Source organism: Paramormyrops kingsleyae, chromosome 3 (assembly GCF_048594095.1).
Source record: "Paramormyrops kingsleyae isolate MSU_618 chromosome 3, PKINGS_0.4, whole genome shotgun sequence".
Classification (NCBI taxonomy): domain Eukaryota; kingdom Metazoa; phylum Chordata; class Actinopteri; order Osteoglossiformes; family Mormyridae; genus Paramormyrops; species Paramormyrops kingsleyae.
Window position 1 is genome coordinate 12,697,087 of NC_132799.1, and position 22,232 is coordinate 12,719,318.

Consider the following 22,232-nt stretch of genomic DNA (forward strand, 5'->3'; position numbering starts at 1 on the left):
TGGTGAGTTTAACGGTGAAAACTGCTGCGAGGGACCCGGCAGCTTGTATATAATTAATCTAACCTTTGCACAAACTATATCTGGCCCGTGGCGCTATTTTTACTGACCCCTGCGATCACTGACATGATAAATACGGGTAAACTTCTATATTTAAGTCTCATTTATAATCACAAATACAACTGCTACTTCTTTACTTTATTATTACAAAATAATAAGTTTTGTATTGTAGCTTTCATAGGACATAAAAATAATCATAAAAATTGTTTACTGATGGTTGAATCAGAAGTGACCCAAATAGTTTTTCTTTTTGTATACAAATTGTAATGACAGTTAAATAATTGTGATTGTGATTCTGCAAATGACCCAGTCTAACATGGTGAAGCTCGGATGTGCCCTCCACAGAAAATAATTGGCCAGGCCTAAGCGGAAAAAGAAAATGAAAAATGTGTACGTTAACTTACATTACCGATAGAGGTCGCTAAAGACTTGTCGATTTAAAAAAAATATATATTTTCTGGCTATTTATGGATTTTATATAATTGATAACCTGAAATATAAATTGCAGTATAGCAGTGCAAGTCATATTTGTATTATGATTATGTTATCTTGAAAGACATCTCTGTCTAATATGTCCTTTGTGTTATTTAATGTAGCTGTACACCTTAGTAATGAGACAGTGAACTAAAGTTATTTCAAATGGTTGTGTTACAGTAATAACAGCTTTCTGCATTGACCATGGCTGTCAGTGTGACAGAGCCCCTGTGGCTGTCTGAGCTCACTGGCTGTCTGTACAAGTGTTGATAAACAGGAAGTAGCAGATGAGCGCTAAGTGAATGAGTAACTATCGTTATGGCTTATTGAAATGAGGAGAGAGCAGTGGAGGAAATGTAAGCTCTCTACTTCTGCTTTTCTGGTGAGTGGAGACACATGACCGGTGAGCTAATGAAAGAGCAACTACTTGGTCGACGTTCAGTCTTTTCTGCTCCAGCTGTGTCTCTGGAATGCTGTGATTCTGGATTAGCAGAGTATTTCCTGACAAACAGCCCTGTTCCTCTACAAGCCAAGGCACGTGCACATGAACCTACAGGTAAGTCTGACTGCATTATCATCCTGTAAATGGAGACCTCTCATAGAGGAACACAATTTTGCAAGAAAGGGAATTCTTGGGATTACTGTGGACATATAGAGTTCTGTTTCAGTTCACGCATAGACTTCTGTTACTGTCCATTTTAAATGTAAGTAAAGCAGTGAACTAACTAGTGTCACAAGATCACCATTACAAAAGAATATGTTCTAAGAAGAAGGAATTCTTCCTATTATGTATGTTTTATAGCCAGGGGTTATTCATTTGTAGAGACAGAAACAAAGAGTCTTTCACAATCTGCAGAAGGTGACTGTGAAAAAGTTCTGAAGTAAATTGTACAGATTCAGTGATGTAGTGAATTAAAAGGAAAAAACAGGGATCCCAGCAGAATGTGCAGAGAGAGATTTTTCTGGTATTACTAGAATTGTCTATTTCTTGTAGCAAAATGAAGCAGCCGCTGTGCATCACAAGATCAAATCAGGGACTAATGTAGACAGCTGACGCTAAATAGCTTAGAACGACTCAGGAACCAGAAACTTTCCCTAAGCTGAAGGCAGCACAAGATCCAGCTGCCGGTTTCCACTGAAAGCATGCTTGTTTCAGCCAGGGCTGTGTAAGTGCAGTGAGTCTTTTGGCTTTTTGAGGCTGACTCCTTTTACTGTGTGATTTTGTGTTGGTTTATACATCCTGTGAGTAAGTAATTATTTTTAACAGTAAATGAATAATGAGGGGGGGAGCAGTCACATGTTTGTATTTTGTTGGGGCTTAGCAGAGAAAACATGGAGGCAGTAGATAAGACTCGGAAGCTGGCAAAACCTGTCTCAGGCGACAGTGCGGACAGAGCCAGCCAACATGCCAGCAACCCAGAGTCAGCCCTCAGAGACCAGCTGGCCCAGTTGGGGGGCAGAGACCAGGGCTGGGGCTCAGTGCCAGAGGACGAGATCATCAGAATCCTGCCACTCTTCATACAGGTACAAAGGGTGTGGCTGGATCTGAGACACACCAGGGTCTTTATGAATGTGCTAGTTTAAATTTGGGGTTAGGGCTGTGTGTTGTTTGAAGTATTTCAGTCAGGTTCAGATTTCCCAAGTAGCCTATGAGAGCTTGAAACTTTTCTTGAAGAAGGAACAATAAGACACAGGAGAGATGTATTCTCTGTTATTAAAAGCCGGCTGTCTTTGACCAGAAACACTGATGCTGAATGAAGGCAATGTTAGGCCTGAGAGCAGCTCATTGTTCTGGACAGGCCTGATATCTTCCCACACGTGACCCTGCAGCCCTGTTTTACCATTAGACCCCAGCATGTCAGACTTATTATCATTTTCTCTCTTGTGCTGTAAGATGGTATGTTGATGTGCTTCATTTGATATGTTGATGGTCCCATAATAGAGAAGTGAAACCAGCATGGGATCTTTGGTAAATGGTTCTCCCCCCACCAAACCCCAGGTTTCTCAGAGCTGTGGGGTTATGGACGGCCTGGATCTCCAGGGCCTCGCATACCGCTGTGCTCAGATCGTGGTTTCCCATGTCCAACAGAAACTGCCAGGACAGCCTGCAGGTATGGAGACCTCACACTTCTCTATTGTACTATGCCCTAGGCTGGAGATTTTGTGTTTGTTTGATCTCCAGAAGGTTCCATCTTACGCTGCAGGTAGGTGTCACCTTACTGCAGTATTTATGAGTATGACACAGCTGTGGTATGTGACTGATGTACATCACAATGAGTCCCCATCACTCTTATCTGCTTCACATCTGCTTAGAGAGGCACCATGCATGTGAGGTCCAGGTACTTTTTTTGGGGAAGTGAGCTAGTTTTGTTTTCCGGTAGGGTGTTTGTGCTCGACACGCTGAATATGTCAGCAGCGCTTTCACTCCCTAGTTACGGTGCGATTTTTCAGCCGCCACCTTGGATTGCACCACACATGCGAGATACATGGTGTCCTAAGATAGTCCACAATGTTGCTCATATACATTACATTACAGGGATATGGGCAAAATAATACATGGCAGCCTTTAATTTCACAAAATACTTACTTCAAGAAGCATTTGTATGTGTTACCTAATGCAGTGCATGCTGGGACTGTGTAGTTGTTGCATTTCATTGGCTGGTGCTATTTTCCGCTAACAGAGGAAGGCCGGTTTGAAGTGGAGCAGTTCTTTCAGGAGAAAGCAGAAGTGCGAGACAGCAGGGGCTGGCTGCTGTTACACACACTGTCACTGCTGTCTGCTCAGAGTCCTGTGAGTAAATGAAAGGCTTCCTATTACCGTCTGTGTTGACAGAATGGCGGTAAGGCAAGTTCTCACTGAATTTATACTGCAAATTAACCTGCTTAGTCCTCCTTGTCATAATGTGTTGGGTAATACTTTGCCAGGACACATATTTTTATTAGAGTGAATGAACTTTTAGCAGGAATGTCATATTCTGCCCCTCCGTCAGCTGGCTTCGACCCCCTCTGTTGGTGCTTTCAGGAAGTGGTGAGGGCTATTATTGGGACTGAGCTGCTATCTGCTTTGGTCAAGTGCCTATATCTGTTCGTGGTCATACCTCCCAGAAAGGACAGGGCTGAAGAGGACACAGCCCTGTGCTCCTTCCAGGACACATTCACTCAGGTTACAGCTTTTCCTTCATAGCAGATTTTAATTCTAGTCAGTGATGGACCCTGGGATTGTGTGCTGCTTGCAGTGTTATCTGTTCCGGGCTGGGTGTTGAGGAGGGTACAGTGTTAGCTTAAAGCTCATGGTGTGCCCTGATTGGCTCTTTCACAGGTGATTCTGCAGCTGTGTGGACAGGTGCACTGTGTTGAGACCCTGGTGGAGACACAAGAACTGCAGTGTCTCATCATCGCTCTCACCTCACTGTGGGAACACAGCAGCTCAGTGTGGAGACGGCGGGCTTCACGTGTGCTGAGGGCCGTGTCCGCAGCCCAGACCAGGAATGTTGTTCCAGTTCTACGTGGTGAGTGTAGCTTACACTACAATACTTATACTGACTAAATGACCTCCCTGTGACCTTTACATGGGCCTGTAACAGTGACACACTGACCTCCCTGTGACCTTTACACAGGCCTGTAACAGTGACACACTGACCTCCACGTGACCTTTACACAGGCCTGTAACAGTGACACACTGACCTTTCTGTGACCTTTACGCAGGCCTGTAACAGTGACACACTGACCTCCCCATGACCTTTACGCAGGCCTGTAACAGTGACACACTGACCTCCACGTGACCTTTACACAGGCCTGTAACAGTGACACACTGACCTTTCTGTGACCTTTACGCAGGCCTGTAACAGTGACACACTGACCTCCCTGTGACCTTTACAGAGGCCTGTAACAGTGACACACTGACCTCCCCGTGACCTTTACGCAGGCCTGTAACAGTAACACACTGACCTCCCCCGTGACCTTTACACAGGCCTGAAGCAGTGACACACTGACCTTCCTCTGACTTTTATATAGACCTCTAACTGACTAGCTGTTGATAACGTGATTGCTTGCAAACCCGGAGCTGGATTATGAGAATGTATTTTCTGAATGACATTGTATGCTAAATACTATTGTCTTGAGTGAATAGACACTGGATCCCAATTACAGAACAATGAGCATGCTTGGTGCATTTCTGCCTTGTCCTGCTGCCTCAGAGCTCCGATTACCTGGGCCAGTGCAGTGCTTCGTGGCCTACCCACTCTGGACAATTTAATGGGTGTTAGTGCGCAGACCTCTGCCATATAGTATTATTCTATTATTTATTAATTAATGAACCTCAAACTAAGTCATAGGTACATACTGATCTCATACTAATTCATCATCAAATGAATCATGACGCATCTTTTACCTTTAATTCTGTAAAACTTTGTGAACTACTGAAGGAGCTACTAAGGAACTACTGAAGGAACAAGTAATGAATAACACAAGTTAAATACTGATCTCATGTTTGTTCATCATTAATGAATCGTGACATCTTTTATCTGAAATGGCCACCATATTTGTTAATGATTTGTTTATGATTTGTCCTTCAGTAGTAACTTACTTATTACTAAGTATTTGTGCCCATCAAATAAAGTGTTACCAGTGTTACTTATGCCGTATTTCAGTGTTCTTAGTGCCTAGTTGTTTGCTGACATGGAGATTTATTTATTCATTTTATACTTTTTTATTCTGTAGCCAAGAATAGTATGAAGATCTGTATCCAGAACCTGCTGAAGATCCCAGATCAGGTTCCTGGGCCACTTCTGGCTGAGGTGGCCGTTGGCGTCTTCAGCTTCGTCAAGGACTCCTACCCTCATGATGTGTCGCTCTTCGAGGAGTTTGAAAACAATGAAGGATACATGGCTTTACAGACCATAATGTCTCGGTGAGTCAACGTGGCATGGTCCCAGCGCTGTAACACTGCAGGCCCGGGTCGAGCTTCCTCTGAGATAAGGGGTCATGTTACATCACCTGCTGCATTTCAGGTTCCATGACCATGACAGGTCAGAGAACGGAATGTGAAACTGTGTCTACATAATCAGAACATGGTCCCGGTGTACGTGCTGATGTGTAGGAGTCCCGTCTTTAGATACCTGAATCTACTTTCCGCACATCCCAGTGTTAAGTTAGTCAGCTGAGTTTGGTGGGGATACAGTAATGTCAGAATTCCACTACAGCAGTCGCACAGTGTTCTGGCTGCGACACAGTTTTGGTCCATTATATGCATGTCCTCAGCCCCCCAGCAGAAGTGTTTCAGAAGCAGGGTGCTTTGCAGGGTGGCTACGGGAACTCATGATTATTCATGAGGAAAGCGCTGCCTGATTGGCAGGTTGAACTGATGTCAGAAGCATTCCAGAAGTAACATCCAGCACAATAGACCCATGCATATGTTTAGGGAAGTGGTGCAGAGAGCCTCTTCCAGGATTCTTCTGAGCCGCACCCTGAAACTTCTGGTGCAATCATGAGCATTGGATAAGAGTGGAAGTGATCACCTGCAGTGACCGCATCGCAGCCGGAACGCGGCGCAACCGCTCTCGGTGGAATTCTGGCCGAAGGGTGGCCAGGCCCTTGCTGCGGGAGTGTCCCACCTGCAGGGAGAAAAAAGCCCCCATCTCTGTGTTGCAGCTGCGAGGGGGGCGTGATGGCCGAGGACCGTCAAGCTGTGCAGGACTTCCTGGACCTCCTGGCGGCTTTCACCCTCTACGGGAGGGCGGAGCTGAAGGTGGCACTGTGCGTCAGCAACCCCCAGCCTCCAGGCTTCAAGTTCGACCCGGTTCTCACCAAAGGTAGGAACGCAGGAACACCCGCGGCAGGCCGGCAGGGGCAATTACGCCGGGGATGATGAAGTGCACGGCGTTTCCGTAACCCGATTAGCCGGCGCCACATTCATTCTCTGCTTCGGCACGCAAAGTAGCCATCTATCACAAACAGGGTGCCTCGCCACACAGGGGATGAAGCATGGCCTTTCTCTGCTGATTTCATTTTGCTCTGATGTGATTTTAATTAGGGATGAAATTGGATTGTATTAGCCTCCACTGATACATTTATTTACTAGAACGTGGTCGATTCCAACCTGCAAACCCCAGTTCATTTGAGCGCTTTTCTCCCTCAGTGCCAAACTGTGAATGACTGTCGCGTAAATAAACATGTTGGTAAAATGTCTCTAAAGTCTTCTGGCAGTTAGGAGGTTACCCACTCCTCCCCCTGCTTACGTCTCCCCAGGCCGCTCAGTGAAGAACCTCACGGCATTCCGCATCATTCAGGCCTCTTTTCTTCACTCTGACAACATCCACACCTGCTCCCAGATACTGCAAACGGTCCGGAAGATCTGGACGTGGGACAAGGCCAACTTCTTCCTGTTGGAGTGGACATTGCAGTCTTTGGCCCAGCTGGCAGGCTGTATTAGCAGGAAGCCGCCTGCGGTGCACACAGTCTTCTTGGAGCTGCTGGAGATGGTGGTCTTGCAGCTCTCCTACATACCACACGAGGCGCTGCTGGAAGTCGTGCGGGCTCTGGAGCGGGCCGATTCGGTGCCCTTCAACAGCGCTGCACTGGGCTGCCTCCACGGCTTGGTCCTGCACACGGAGCTGTTCTGCGACGTGCTCAGGGATGCCGGGCTCCTGCAGCAGCTGCTGGAGAAGCTGAAGAAGCAGGCCAAGTTGCTGAGGAAGGCTGGCGTGAGTGGTACGTCCTGCAGGCCCATTCTGCTACGCCATATGCTGTGAGAGGAACATCTGCTCCGATCTTCTAAATGTTTGATTACATGACTGTCAACACATTTCTTAAACTCTTTATTATTCTGTTGGCTATGTATGTTCAATGTTGCACTTTTGGTGTCCTTACACAGATTTACGCATGTATACAGTTCATACATATGTCTTATTAGTTAATGGCTGATGAGATGTTTTTCTTGATTGTACCGAGCGAGGCCCATTGTGGGCCACTGCCCTCTGATCACTCTCCCATGGTGCTGAACACTTTCTCACAGACAAACTGTATGGGTCGTATAGCCTTCGGCACAGTGAGGATGAAATACTCACCGCTGAATTTTCCACCATCTTTAGGGCAAAATGCTGGGTCATGTGATGATTTTCCTGAGAAGATTCTGACCTGTCAAATGCTGAAGGTGGTGGCAGCGCTAGCTGTGAAGTCGGTCAGGAATACCGGTAGGGCTTCACGGCTAACAGCTGCTCCTGTAAAACCGTACCTCATCGTCACCGCTCTCGCTTTAGCATTTGACAGTATTATCCCCATGATAGGCTGGGGTCACTGACTGGCTGCATGAGCTTTGTGCTTTTAACGACTGGTATTTTTTATTTACGAGAATATTGAGAGAATATTTACTGAGAATATCTCTACCTCTGAACACCTGTTGATAGTGTTTATCAGAGACTATGGGATGATCCCCTACGTGAAGATATTTGTGAATGATGGACAGCTGCGAGGACTCGCCCTCATCATTCTGGAGCAGGCATCTCAAATTAATCCTGAGGAATACATGAGCTCCACAATCGGGGCCCTGTGCTCGTCTACGGAGGCGGAGCTGGACCTCAGGCAAGACCTGCTTAAGGTACATGTACATATGTGCGTGATCTGCTGCAGAAACACAGGCCAGCCATATGTCTGTAAGGACGTGTCTGTAAATGTATTTCAAATGAATTCAGTGCGTATCTGTATGACTCACAGGACTGACTTGATTATAAGATTGTTGGGCATTCAGGTCTCAGGCAGCCCCTGATATCCAGTGACACCATCGTCCCCCCAACTCCGTTCAGCGTGCATACTCTGATTGATGTGCAAACTCAGTTTTTATGTCTAATTTTAACAAATTGTAACACATTTAAAACATAATAAGCCAGTGAATTTATTATGCCTGCCGCCAGGAGGCTGATTGCATTAGGCACAAATTCAGATTGATTCGCTAATACAGGCGTAGCCGCTAACGGAGCTGCTGGCCCATTAGGGCGCTCGGCCCGCCGTGTCACACACCCAAATTATGAGCTATATCACATCACGCCACGCAAAATAAATCCGATTACGTCTAACCAACTTATCGAGTTACTGTATACATCCGGTTTTTATAGATCCGAGGAGGGGGGATGCTAACTCAGAGGCGATGAGGGCATAACGAGGTTAGGGGCCTTCAGCGTGACCTCTGCTGCGATGTGTCAGAGCCATTCTGATTACTTCTATTGGTGTTAATCACATTTTCTCTCTTTATGACACATTACCCATTTGATATATTATCGCGCTAAATCGAATAAGGCTAATTCGATTCTGCTCAGCCCCCACGAACCGCTCTCTGAAGTAACACGTTAGTTATTTATATATCTGTCCGGCCTTTATTTCCGCTCCCTTTTGAAGCGCTTGGGAAAAACCCATCCTTCCTCGTTAAGTGAATTAGAGACACGGCGAGGCGTCTATCTGCCACTGTCGTACCCCCCCGTTTGTTGTGTCTGTGCCTGTCTCTCACGCAGACATGCAGGCATGCATGCACACACTCACATGCACGCGCACACACACACACATATGCACACATGCTCTGCAGGGTTATATCTGATGGTAAATATTTCATGCTACTTCATATTTGGCTTTTATCGTGCACGTATAATTTTAAATGGATGTCGAGGCCCCACATGATTAAGAACATTTTTGTCTGGGGAAATTTTTAATGCCCATTTTAATATATTCATTCTGAATCGTTCTTAATTTTCACTGTAATTCACTGGAATTCGTACTGTGATAGTAATTGAATTCATTCCCGCAATATAAAATTGTAATAAGTGAAACGCTATGATTATATTTCCAGATTTGTCACCTGGGTTTGGTGTGCAGATGGGATCTTTTTCAGCCGCTCCCTCATATGTCTCCCTGCTCTCTGTTCCTCCCTTCCTAGTCCATTCTGAAGGTACTGGAGGAACCGCATAGCTGGCGCGCCTTCCGCACGGCAGGGGGGTTCACCGGGCTGCTCTCCATCGTGGTCGACATGGCAGGGGCCTTGGGGGAAGCCGTGGGGGGGAGCTGGGCCTCGCTGGAGCCCACCCGCGTCCGGGAGCTGCTCTTCCTCACGCTGCACACCCTGGCCACAGCCGTGCAGCTGCACCAGCTAAACGAGCACTGCTTCCGGGCCGCTGGCCACTACGAGAGGCTGGCTGAGGCCCTGCTCGACCTGGGCTGCTTCCCAGGGAAGCCGCAGGGGCACAGCCCAGGGGCACACGGCCGCAGCTCCTGGAGGACCTTCTGGCAGCTCAAAGAAGCAGCCGCAAGCCCCAGGACCGCCATGCCGGTACCTCTGCAAGACTGCCTGAGACTGCTGGGCTTCTTGGAGCGATTTGCCTTGGGAATGGATGCTGAGGGAGAACCCGGGGGCAGGGTGGGCGTCCAGGACGCAACCCCACACGCAGCCCAGGCTTTGGGAGAGGACACTGGTGCCCTGCAGGGCCGCAAGGCCACAAACAGCATGTCCTCAGCAGCCAGCAGCTGCAACAGCAGGTATGTTACAATAAGCTGGACGTGGTGCTTGACAGGAGATAGTGAGAGTGATGTAACCAGGACTAGCACTACCTATAGGCAGAATAGGCAGTAGCCTGGGGCTCTTGCATTATCTGCTTAGGGGGCTCATGAAAACTTTAGAGGGCAGAAAGTAAAATGATTGGTTCAAATTGATAACCCATCAGATTATAGAAGAGGTGGATCCAAGCAACTAGAGGAGACAGGACCAAAACATCTGACTGGTTGGTTCCACCTCTTCTAGTTGCTTGGACCCAATAGGCATTTTGTGCTAACAGGCCCACCGTGCTTTGGCAACTAGTATGAGCCAGTTCTGAGGGTTGGTGGTGGTTGGTCACTCATGGTAAACCAGCTTTGAAACTTTAGTTTTTTATGATGTTTATGCTACTCAAGTGAATGTTTCTCAGTGAAATCTGCGTGACTGCTTAGGTTTGATGAGAAAATACTTCATCCTGGTGCCATCCACGTTATCATGATCCTCCTTCCGAAAATATTCTGCCCTGTAGACCCTCAGGTATTTCCCTAATTTCTTTGAATTTCTTCAATCCTCGATATATCTTATAAAAGACCTTGGTGTGCTTATCATGAGCATCCACTGTATCCAGGTGTGTTTGTAAAACAGGCACGGTTGATGTGTTTTAGGCTGTTTTCCAAGAATAGCTACTTCTTCTCCCTGGAAACTCCCTGAATCTGTTTGTTAAAGTCCCCGGACTTCCTTCTGAAGCATACCGTCTCAGCGCTGCTATTGATATATTCAGTAACTTCATACTTGCTGACATATTCTGTGGTGACTCTCGCTCCCTCCCAGCTCTCAGTAGAGGTGCAGTTGTCTTTGGCTCATCACATCCAGTCGCTGGTGAAGTTGGAGAGGAATCGGCAGATCATGTGTGAATCAGGCCTTCTGGATACACTGCTGACCCACTGCCAGGACATCTTGGACGGCACCGATGACCCTTTACACTTGCCAGTGGTGCGCATCTTTGAGAAGATGGCGTCCCAGGCCATCGACCCCTACAGTCTCAGGTATGAGGGTGCCTGTGCCCGGTACCCTGCCGTAGATGCCCATGAGGCACAGACTAACGCCCATCTTGACGCTGCCGTTAATGCTTGCTTGTCCCATGGTGTCTCGCAGGCGGTTTCTGTGCCTGGGCCAGCCGTTGATGTGTGCTGTCGAGGATACACCTGGTGAATTGACAAACCCTGCTGCCCAGAATGGTAAAACACGACCTTCTCATACATCCATGTTCATCCTCACTGTTTAAAAATGAAATCTTTTACTTCATCTGCGCACATTTCTTATTTTTGGTTGTGCGATAAAAACACTGGAAATAAAGTGGATAAAAACGTACAGATCTCCGTGATTATTAATATAGTTTGTCTGTGTTGTTTTCTATAATAAGGGTGTAACTCAGATGTAGCAGAGCTCAGGCAGAGCCAAGAAACCAAAGCCCCCAAAAAGAAGCTGAAACACAGCTACAGCTTACTGACCATGTCCCCCAACTGCACCATCCCTCACCACCGCGTTGTCAGCCTCATCTCCATGACGTCACCTCGGACCCTGCAGCCGCACCGGGTGACCACGATGCCGTCGTTTGTGGAGTTTGACATGAGATTCAGTGGATATGGGTGAGATTCCAGGCTGGCAGTCTTATCGTTATCGCAAATGTGCATGCAAGTCTGACCTCTGATCTCGTGACCGGTGACCAATTTCAGCATCTTTTCCACACAGGTGCCTCTTTCTTCCATCTGTAGCGACTGTGAAAGGAGTCAGCGCCGACTCCATAGAGACAGGTGGCATCGGAACCGGTAAGGGTCCGCAGATTGCCGTTTCACTTGGATTGCATTCATGCTATTTGGGTTAATAGGTGACTCTTTCTACTAGTAAGACCGCAGACCCTATGCTGTTTTCAGGATGACTTTGAACTCTTGCATCTGTAGCAATGTTTCTTTAATCTCGGAGTCATAATGGTTTTCCAGCTCTGTTCATATTTACTAATAATCACAGAACAGAGAGCATGTTAAATTGTTTTAATTAGGGTATATTGGGTATATTGAGTGCCTCAAACTGAATACTTGCATAGATAGGAAGCCTGAGGGTGAGGGTTGAGGACTGATGCTCTCCACACTGACTGGTGCAGACGTGTGCAGATGCAAGTCAGTGCACGAGGACGCAGATATCTGTGCACACAGATGTATACAAATGTATGCAGATGAATGCAGACGCACATGCGGACATATGGCGGGCACACAGACTTGCGCAGATGCAGGCAGACATGTTCAAATCCAGATGCAAACGTGCTCAGATGAATGGGAGCACATGCAAATGAACGCAGATGCAAACATTTGCTGACACACGCAGACTGATGCAGATACAGGCGTGTGCCAATGCCAGTGCAGATGTGCGCAGACACAAAGTCAGATGATCACAGATGCAAACTGATGCAGATGCAAACATAAATGGAGATGCATGCAGACAAATGCAGGCGCAGACACGTTGCTCTTTTTCGTCCGTGCAGACTGCCGTGGCTTCCCGCCAGCTGCCGGTCTCTCTTTCTCTACCTGGTTCTTCATCAGCCAGTTCAGTTCGGCCCGTGATGCCCACCCTGTGCGGCTGCTCACCATGGTACGGCACATGTCCCGAGCCGAGCTGCAGTACTCCTGCCTCACAGTGAGCGTGTCTTGCCCCGACCGCTACCTGGTGGTCTCAACAGAGGAAGAATCCTTTCAGTTTCTCGGTAAGGAACAGGAAGTAAAAGTACAAGAATATAGTGCATTTATTCCCTGCAGAAATGTCCTATTTTTAAGTTTTTGTTATTGGAATCCCTCATTGTGTTGGTAGACATTTGTGTGTGTGTGTGTGTGTGTGTGTGTGTGTGTGTGTGTGTAGGGGGGAGGGGGGGTTACACTAGATCATGGGGACATTTTTCTGGTGTCCACAATACAAGACTCAATTTCATAAAAATCTGTAAATGCAATAAAAAAACTCAAATAGCCAAAACTCTTGTATTTTGTTTGGTTACTTATGGTTAAGATTAGGGCTGGGTAGGGGTTAAGGGATCCGACTTATGACCAAAGAAATGAGAGTCCCCACAATGATAGTATATGAATTGTGTTCCCTGCATTTGTGTGGTGTAGCTGTTAGCTGGCCTTCCACGTCACAATCATCCCTGAAGGTAAGATGTGGGTGTGACGATGGCCTGTGGTCTGTGTCCTTTGCAGATATGATGGAACCAGACTCACAGGCACACAGCTCCCTGCCAGCTGTGCTTCGCTTCAATACTTCCAAGCAACTGGTTCCAGCTCAGTGGCACCACCTGGTCCTGACCATTGCCAAGGACATTAAGAAAAACTGTTGGGTAACAGTCTATCTAAATGGAACCAAGATAGGAACATCCAAGGTGATTGTCTTGGCCAATTGTATTGGAGAGCTTTGTATGAACACCTACAGTCTGATGTGTCGCACAGTGTGTTATTGTAGCTTCTTTTATCTGACTTTCCTGGTAGATGAAGTACATTCAGCCGTTTCCTGGGTTGTGCATCTCAATGGATCCCACTAGAGTCATCGATGTGTGTGGAATCATCGGCACGCCATTGCTATGGAAACAGCCATCCTCCTTGATCTGGCGTGTTGGTCCCACCTACTTGTTTGAGGAGGTCTTGACGCATGAAGCTGTAGAAGTCATGTACAGCCAGGGCACAAAGTACATTGGAAACTACCAGGCACTGTGCCCATTAGGTGTGTGCAGAAGCTCTTAAGAAGCAGCCATACCCAAGAACTTTGTATGAATGTCCAATAAAAAAAGCAGGCCTTAGCTTTCCATTAGTTTAGCTCTCCTCGGCCTTTGGATCTGATCCCATTGTTCTACTGGGCATTCTGAGAGTCTAAAGAGTTCATTTTTTTTGTTTCCAGTGAACGATGACACATCCATAATCAAGATCATAGCTGAAGAAAGGATTTCGTTTGGCATCAACCCAGAAGTGGCCACAGTCACCACAGTCGCTGAGGTTCGAGAAGTTTACAATGAGGTCGACTGCCGCCTTATTGCCAAAGAGGTCAGTCAAAGACTCATGAAAATGGTACTCGGCAGATACTCTATCCCTTTCCACATAGGCTGACCCTGAACGTTAAGGCCTTAATGTTTTCGCACTTTTCAGATGGGCATCACGTCACGTGATAGCTGCACTCCTGTCTACCTGCTGAAGAACATCTCTCAGCACCTCAGTGGAACATCTCGCACCATAGGAGCCACCCTGATCGGGCATTCAGGTAGATGCTTATCATCACAGAGGTGCCATTGAGAGTCTGTTTGTTTTATAATTAGTTTGCACTTGTCTCATACAGAAGGTGTTCTAATTAATGTTTGCGTCATGATTTGTAGTGTTTGTGTAGCATGTAAGGTCATTTGGACCAGTTACCTAAAAGCTTCATACTGGAAAAGATGATTAAAACAGATGGTGAACTGGGGACCCCATCATCATGTCTAATTGTGTTTTTGTTGTGGAACTTCTTTTAGGAGTCCGGAAGTTTCAGTCTCACAGTGCAGTCGACAGCTTCCAGTACATTGGAGGCCCGGCTGTGGTCCTTAGCTTTGTCGCCATGGCGTCGGATGACAGCTCCTTGTATGCAGCTGTTAAGGTTCTGCTGTCAGTGCTGAGTACCAGTCCTGGCATGGAGAGGGAAATGAACAGGATCCAGGGATACAAGGTATCAGAGCCCTGGCCGCTGAGGAGGTTCCCCGGGACCTGCCACAGCCTGAGTGGCTCCTTCACACCTCAGCGAAGGTCAGCTGTGTCCTTTTAGGTCAACGAGCCCCCATATGGCTCAGTCTACATTCTGTTTCCAGATGCTGGCCTTCCTGCTAAAGAAGAAGAGCCGCCTGATCAGCAACCGGACCTTCCAGCTGCTCCTGTCCATCACAGGCTCTATGGAACTGGGCTGTTCGGCTAGTGTGCTGAACCTCAGCGCCTTCCAGGACCTGCTCTGTGACTTTGAGGTAGCACCTAATCAGGAAGCCTGCTCACAGGATGCTGTCTTCCTTATGGTATTTGCTGGATGACTTTACTCTGCTGGATACACAATTTAAGCAAACCAGTACCTGGGCCGGTATGTGGCTTAGTGGGTAAGTCCACTTGTGCCCATGATTGGGAGCTTATCGGTTCAAATCCAGTTTTCAATAGAGTGATGTCACCATTGGGTCCAAGACCCTTAAACCCAATTGCTGCAAGGACTGGCTAACACTGCTTTCACTATTGTGCATTGGACAAAAGTGTCTGCTTAATAAGTGTAATAAATGGGTAATTGTAATGGCGGGCCATACTTACATGTAATGATGCTAGAGATTTCAGTTAAAAAGTGGGTGTGACACTAGCAGATGTTTCAATCCAGTCAGAGACTATGGCATCATATAACAGAATTATGCAATTAGAATAGAAATTTCTGCTAAAGTAATTACCATTACTTTCCTTTCTTTTCTCCTCAGGTGTGGAGGAATGCTCCGGAAAGCCTTGACTTTTTGGTGTTAAATCACTTTGCCAATATCCTGAAGTCTCCCAGGTAATTCTTATGAAGTTTCTCAGCTCCTGATCTGTTGCTCTCTCACAGTCACCTAGTTTTACATAAAATCATTCGTGTGAACTTGAGCAAACTTTCCCTGCTTCCGGTGGGGTATTTCCACATCCCTGTAGTGAAATGGTACCAGTGCACATGTCCTGATCAGGAGACAATCGCCAGGTCAGTGTTAGGTGACCAGACAGACATCCCTCCCGCAGTGCTTGAAGTGGGGAAATCGGGTGCTGGTACTCCCCTTGTTATTCAGTACTGGGTGAAAGTGAAATACAAAGAGGTCCTCATACTGTATACTGGTCAGTATCGGCCCACTTCAAGCACTGCCCTCCCCATTAATTAAATGATGCTTTCATTTGCCATTTGCACAAAGTACATTGGAATGCTTCTTTCCACATATCCCAGCATGCTCTCCTTTGAGAAATACACACATAAACACACGTTTGTATTCATATCTTTGTGGGGACTCTACATTCATTTCTATGGGCAAAATCCTAATCCCAGCAATGGGAAGCTTAACCCCTACCCAGCCCTAACCTTAACCATAAGTAACTAAACAAAATACAAGACTATTGGCATTTTTAGTTTTTTGAGTGCAGTTACAAATTATTATACTTTGGATCTTTCATTTCTGGGGATCTATAATATTGACTTCATAACATAAAAATAACAGGTTTTTATCATACTGTGGTGACATTTGGTCCCTGTCATGAAATATATACATACAGACAGAGACACAAACACACACACACACACACATGTTTGAGTGTGAAGCTTGGGGTTTGAGTGCAGGGTCAGGTAATTTATCTGGCACTCCTGGATCAATCTGTAGATCGCAGGCCATGTTCATGTGTCTAACAGAGAAGTGACTTTTCTGCCAAAAGCCAGGCAGCATCCTTTTGATCACAGGCAGCAAGGCTTAACCCGCTGAGCCACACACCCCCTTTACACGCTGTGTGGACTTTCACTACTCTTACTCACTACTCTTACTCACTACTCTTACTCACTACTCTTACTCCCAGCAGAAGGCGGCAGGGTCAACATCAGCGCTGAATCGGCCAGACGGACAGGCCTTACCATTACTCTGCTGTTGTGTCGCCCCCTAGCTGCGGCCAGCAAAATGCTCAGGTCATGCACTCCCTTGGCGTGGTGAACAGGATGCTGTTCCTTCTCAGTGAGCCTGGTGTGACGTGCCAGCAGGTCTCCATCATCACCACTATTGTCAAGCTCCTGCTCGTCGGCCATTTTAACACCACGGACTTGTGCAGGTGGGGGACTCGTTCCTGCCCCCGCCCTGTCGTTCATTAGCATGAGGGAGGCGGGGGAGGAGCCTTAGTAAGGAGCTCTTTGTCCTCTTGTCCTCTGGAATGAGCTGAGCATCCCAGTCACTGGTGTGTGTTTCTCTGGTGGGGGAGTTGACTTCATGTCACCATTTGCAAAGCCTGGTTGGAAAGGTCACTCCAAACATTTTCCTTCATCTTGCCAGACTCGGCCTGTTTATGATTTACACGCTGCTGCCCCCGTCCTTGAATGAAAACGTCATATTTTCCGATGCTGACATGTCATCACCAGGTACTACTACCCACTGTGGGACTTGTATTCGAATGTGGGTGTACTTCAGAAATGGAAGTATTTTTTTTTTTAAAACTGCTGTCGATTCTGCATGTAATAGAACTTTGTGTGAAATAATAGTAAATTCATCGAAGATGAAAGCCACCAGCCTCCTTGCTGTCATATAAACTCACTTCCTCAACTTGATTTTTGTAGCCTTGAGCCAAACACCTGCAAGATCAGTCTGGATACGGAACCAATTGCTTGAAATGCTGTTGTCCTTAACCAACTCCGACAGAGCGCTCCCTGTGAAGTGAGTGAAATATTATTGTCTTTATCAAAATTTGTTCTCTTGCTCAAAACAAGGTTTGTGTCTTTAACAATTTATACAGCCAGGTTCACTAAAGACACACATTCAGAATCTAGCTGGCTTTCACCCCCAAGCCTAAAGCCTTAGTAACCCTGGGAGACTCAGACTGAAGTTGTCATGTCAGATGTTGTTCTTCTGTGTTTTTGGGTGTGATGATGTTGCTCACCCACTTTGACATCTCTGGGTGCTTTGTGTTCTGACAGGAACCAGGAGGACATGTTTTTTGCCCTTGGGCCGGATTGGTTCCTCCTCTTCTTGCAGGAACACCTTCATTCTAGCACGGTCCTACGTGGGCTCAAGCTGCTCGCTTGCTTTCTGTCCACACCGGTGCTTCTGACCAAATTCCGGGAGCGTGTAACCTCCGGATCCCTCTTGCAGAGGTTGCAGGGGGAGTCACCCATCTTCTTGGGTACTGCAGAACCATTTGTCTTTCATTGGTTCCTTTGGGTCACTTTTTGTGCTCAAAGCAGATCTGTTTGTTATATGTGGGTACACATGTAGCATTTGTATATCATAAGTATATTGAATGACCAGTGTAGGTGTGCTGTACCTACACATGGCATTTTTTTGAGGAATGAGGTGGGGGGATCCTGGCTAGTAATAGCTTGAAGAATCCCATTTGCATGCCAACAGTTCATCGATTTCTTTGCTAATCATTTTGCAGATAACCTGAAAGCTCAGGCCTGGCCTTGTGAGGTTCTGAGCAGCACATGTGGCGGCTTTCAGGTCCTGCAGAAGCTTCTGCTGCATCATGTCGGCATTCCTCAGGTCTACGGCATATTGGCGGTGCTCTTACTGAGAAAGACGGACTTCGAGAGCCTCACCGGCAAGGTAATGGGCCTCGTAGCCCAGAAATGGTCGCTTACAGATGTGGCTGGATGGTACATAGAGATGGACATCTCAGAATTCATTAATCTTTGGGATTTCCATTGCTGTTTGGACAGGTAACCTCTGTAGAACAAATTCTGATAAAATGTGACTGGGGACCCCTGATCTATGCTGGTGGTCTGTGTCATCGAATGTAAAATGTACAAATTTTCAAAAAAGAAAGCATTTATGACACCTGAGACACAACTGTCCTTCTTCTTGACCTCTAGCTGGACATTGACGAGGTCCTACAGGGGGTGATCGACTGCGGTAATGGGACCACTGGGCTGCTGTTGTGTGCTGATGTGGCTATTGTTCTCCTGGAGCTGGTCAGGGTCATCATTAGTGAGGTTAGGATCCATGGAAAATTAGAGAAGAAGCCTTTTAATTCATTAAGCGCTGTCAATATACTGTGAGATAAGTGCTGCCCCCACCTGGCAGTGTCACATGCCTCAGCCTCTCTCAGAATGTAATCTTTCTGTTTTGATGTTTCATCTTTCGCACTTCATGAAGCCCTTGATAGAAGAAGAGGCCTCCTGGAAGACGCTGTACCCTGGTAGTGTCATGCAGTTCTTCTGTCTGGTCCACAGCATGTACCCCAAGGATCCGCTCTGGGCATCTCCTGCCTTCCTGCACTCACTGGCAGGGACTGTGTTCCCACCCGAGCCCTGTGAGGTCAGTCTCGGGTGTTTCCACCAGAAGTTCAGGTGTGGCTGCAGGAAGTGATCACAGCTGAGTCTTTCCTGGTTCCACAGGACACCCTGACTTCGGAAAGCATGCTGCAGACCGCCCACCCAGCCCGCAAGCAGGTGTGTGACTTCATCCGTATTCTCCTGATGGACAGCCTGATCAACGTCCCTGCCAAAGACCAGCCGCACCCCTTGGTGTTGCTCCTGGAGGTGAGAGGCACTGAGAGTGGTGTGAATACCAAGGGGGGAGGGGGAGGTTAGGGCCTGTGTCTGTCACACAACAAGAGGATGCTCACATCCCAGAGGGAGAGGCTCTTGTACCCTCAAATGATGTAATTGGATTCAATTGCATTAGAGTGTGAATGATAATGACAGTACTGTCAGAACTGCTGGGGATGCTATATAGGTCAAAGCAGAATAACTGCGAATCTGCGGCTCTGTGGAGCGCTGCCATTTATTTTCTCCATGAGGGGCCACTGTTTGCCCAATTTTAAGGAAAGGCACTGTGTATCAGCCATGCACTGTTAACAGCTGCGTGTCACCTTGGACGCGGTTCACAGTCCTCCCCCGAGGTGGCCTCACACGAGCAGAAGCAGACCTTCCAGACAGAGATGCTGGAGTTCCTCATGGACATCGTTCACATGACCTGCCAGGAGGAAGGCCAGTGCACCCATGTTGCCAGAAATGGTATGGTCCTTTTGTAACGCATGCTCAGCACACTTGGCTGAGAATGGTACTTTCCAGCCATTAAGGGACATACAGTATGTTCAGAGATGGTACCATCCCACACTTGTTTATGATGTTTCCAGGATAATCCCATGATCCCACGATGATGATGAGCTCACGTGATTTTTATGTGTCTAATATGCACGTTCGGTTTATGCAGTCTAAGTAGTCATTTGTCGATAAACACTTTGTATGGTCAGCACTTTGCTACCTCACCATTTGCTGTTGCCAGGACAGACATTGACCTGACGACGATTTTTCCACAGACACTGGACCAGACGGGCAGGTCACTACACTGATTGAAAATGTCTCCTTCTTCAGCAAGAAACTTGTGGAAAAACTATATGCCGGGATGTTTGTGGTGGAGCCAGAGAAGCTCCTGGTGTTTATTTCTGAACAGATCGCAGTGGTAAGTGTGTAGAAGGTTGGGGACACACCGACCTTAAGAACTGTGACTGGCCAGTCGAGGCCTGTTTCAGTGGCCTGATCCGTACTTGTGTTTAGTGTTGCTCATAAATGGCCTGCATGACTCCCGTGAATCCTTACCTAGCTAAGAAGGCCTAACCCTCCTGCTGTTGTCAGGCCATTGAGAAGGCCCGAGGTCAGAGGGAAGAAGCAGTGAATGCCCTGTACAGCAGCATCAACAGAGCCCTGCTGTACTTCCTGTCGCGACCAAGACAGACGCCGGACGAGCAGCGGCTAGTCCTGCAGGCCATGGAGGTGCTGCAGCAGCAATGGGATGTGGTCCTGGCGACTTACAATGGAAGCCTTGCCTTTCTCACCTGCCTCCAGCACTGTCTCTTCCTCATCAAGTCGGGCAGGTGAGGCTTCCTGCTGCCTGAGCTCCCTTTCTGCAGGACTGCACCGCTCGGGGGATTCTGACGCAGCTCTGTCCTTCACTTCCAGTTACACGGATGGCTTTGGCTGCGGGACGCACAAGAAGCACACGAAGAAAATCTGGCGCCATCTTTTCCCGCATAAGAACAGTTCCTTGGGCGTGGTGTGTGAGGCCCCAGATTCCGCCGAGGGTGAGACATGCTGGGAAAGACCTGGTCCTGCCTGTGATTAGCCTAAGGGGCGGGACTTCCTGTATGGGCCAGCAGAGCCTCAACAGGGCTTGCAGCTTGCGGGATGGCACCAGGATGCAAGATTAGTGGTGTGGCACCAGAACACGGTTACCAGGGTCAAGACATGCTCACTGGGTCACCAGGGTCACACCTGGACGCAAAGTGACCTTGACCTCAATGAGACACACAAGGGGACACACAGTGTAACACTAATACCCAGAGATGGGAAGAAGTCACTTCCTTGGAGAGTGCAAGTCAAGTCTCTAGTCAAAACACTTGAGTCCAAATCGAGTTGTGAGTCAGTGACTCAAGTCCCCACCTCTGCTAGTGCCAAGACCAAGCTCTGCTTTTCAGTTCCCTTTCTGTCTTCCTGTGATATGCGTCACCTTGTACCCATAGTTGGCTCACTGTCTGTTGTGCCCCCAGCAGTAGAGTCCCAGCTGCAGTCGCTGGCGGACGCGATGTGGGGGCGGCTGATGGCGGAGCGGCGGGCCATGCTGGAGGAAGCCTACAAGATCGATATCTCTGCAAAGCCTGGTGGGAAGGACGGTGCGCTGAGCATGGCAGATATGAGCCCGCTGTGGGAGGAGACCGGCGTGAAGGCGTGGCAGCTCTTCATCGGTACGGCGGGCCCCACAGGTCACTATGCATCATGCACGCTGGCACACGTGTAGCCGTGTGATCTTGACATACTGCTGCTCTGTGCCACCCCCCCTCCCCCCCCCCCCGTTGCCTGTACTCCTGTAGACTCCCAGAAAAAGAAGCTGAACCGGGCACAGCAGGGCAAGCACAGCCCCCTGAAGGCAGCGGTGCGTTCGGCCCAGAAGAGGCTGGCCAGGGAATCATTCTGCATGCCTAAGGTAGGGGGTGCTGCTGAGTGCCGGGGTAGGGGTAGGCTGGCCTTTTCGGCACTTAAAAGAGCATTCATATTTAATTCATACAATGTCCCAGTCATTCAGACAGGGTCATGTTCTGTTTTGGCTGAGAGGAGATTGTGTCAGTGTAATACCGCGCAGCGAGACATGCACCCAGATTCGGCACTCAATTTCAAGACTATTTTCTGGCACTAGGATATATGCTCATACATCATTAATAAGGTAATTTCAGTCAAGCAGGGAAAAGGCTGTCAGTGTTTGACTGGAGGAGCCGTGTGAACACAGAATCAGGAGCGCGCACACGCGTGCACTTGGCTGTGTATGTGGCGTGTGTGTGTGCAGCCGTGTCTTTGGCACCAATCACGCTGTAGCGGCTGGTTGGTAGTGTGACGTTTTGCCCCCCACAGGTGAGCACATGGCCCCTTGTGTCGTCCCGCAGAGGGGGGGGGGGGGGCAGCG

The 22,232-nt window shown here is 47.8% G+C and overlaps 1 protein-coding gene across 6 annotated transcripts in view; it reads left to right on the top strand.

The window, feature by feature from the left end:
- The first annotated feature begins 843 nt into the window (after window positions 1–843).
- The window catches only part of wdfy4 (WDFY family member 4), a 45,791-nt gene continuing 24,402 nt past the window's right edge, over window positions 844–22,232 (top strand). Inside the window, exons 1-40 of one of the 6 annotated variants that reach the window (XM_023824150.2) lie at window positions 844–1,087; window positions 1,526–1,697; window positions 1,854–2,055; window positions 2,531–2,642; window positions 3,213–3,322; window positions 3,554–3,694; window positions 3,851–4,040; window positions 5,251–5,440; window positions 6,181–6,341; window positions 6,778–7,239; window positions 7,620–7,721; window positions 7,935–8,125; window positions 9,452–10,047; window positions 10,495–10,579; window positions 10,874–11,088; window positions 11,198–11,280; window positions 11,466–11,691; window positions 11,795–11,871; window positions 12,582–12,800; window positions 13,285–13,463; window positions 13,570–13,801; window positions 13,976–14,118; window positions 14,221–14,332; window positions 14,580–14,770; window positions 14,910–15,059; window positions 15,546–15,619; window positions 16,735–16,896; window positions 17,115–17,200; window positions 17,396–17,492; window positions 17,753–17,958; window positions 18,214–18,380; window positions 18,647–18,766; window positions 18,930–19,091; window positions 19,172–19,315; window positions 19,666–19,792; window positions 20,098–20,240; window positions 20,414–20,652; window positions 20,738–20,859; window positions 21,325–21,519; window positions 21,646–21,758. In XM_023824150.2, the coding sequence (XP_023679918.1) occupies window positions 1,675–1,697; window positions 1,854–2,055; window positions 2,531–2,642; window positions 3,213–3,322; window positions 3,554–3,694; window positions 3,851–4,040; window positions 5,251–5,440; window positions 6,181–6,341; window positions 6,778–7,239; window positions 7,620–7,721; window positions 7,935–8,125; window positions 9,452–10,047; window positions 10,495–10,579; window positions 10,874–11,088; window positions 11,198–11,280; window positions 11,466–11,691; window positions 11,795–11,871; window positions 12,582–12,800; window positions 13,285–13,463; window positions 13,570–13,801; window positions 13,976–14,118; window positions 14,221–14,332; window positions 14,580–14,770; window positions 14,910–15,059; window positions 15,546–15,619; window positions 16,735–16,896; window positions 17,115–17,200; window positions 17,396–17,492; window positions 17,753–17,958; window positions 18,214–18,380; window positions 18,647–18,766; window positions 18,930–19,091; window positions 19,172–19,315; window positions 19,666–19,792; window positions 20,098–20,240; window positions 20,414–20,652; window positions 20,738–20,859; window positions 21,325–21,519; window positions 21,646–21,758 (6,549 nt within the window). In that variant the 5' untranslated portion in view covers window positions 844–1,087; window positions 1,526–1,674. The remainder of the gene's footprint in view (window positions 1,088–1,525; window positions 1,698–1,853; window positions 2,056–2,530; window positions 2,643–3,212; window positions 3,323–3,553; window positions 3,695–3,850; window positions 4,041–5,250; window positions 5,441–6,180; window positions 6,342–6,777; window positions 7,240–7,619; window positions 7,722–7,934; window positions 8,126–9,451; window positions 10,048–10,494; window positions 10,580–10,873; window positions 11,089–11,197; window positions 11,281–11,465; window positions 11,692–11,794; window positions 11,872–12,581; window positions 12,801–13,284; window positions 13,464–13,569; window positions 13,802–13,975; window positions 14,119–14,220; window positions 14,333–14,579; window positions 14,771–14,909; window positions 15,060–15,545; window positions 15,620–16,734; window positions 16,897–17,114; window positions 17,201–17,395; window positions 17,493–17,752; window positions 17,959–18,213; window positions 18,381–18,646; window positions 18,767–18,929; window positions 19,092–19,171; window positions 19,316–19,665; window positions 19,793–20,097; window positions 20,241–20,413; window positions 20,653–20,737; window positions 20,860–21,324; window positions 21,520–21,645; window positions 21,759–22,232) is intronic. The other 5 variants (XM_023824144.2, XM_023824145.2, XM_023824146.2 and 2 more) reach the window with 5 other exon arrangements.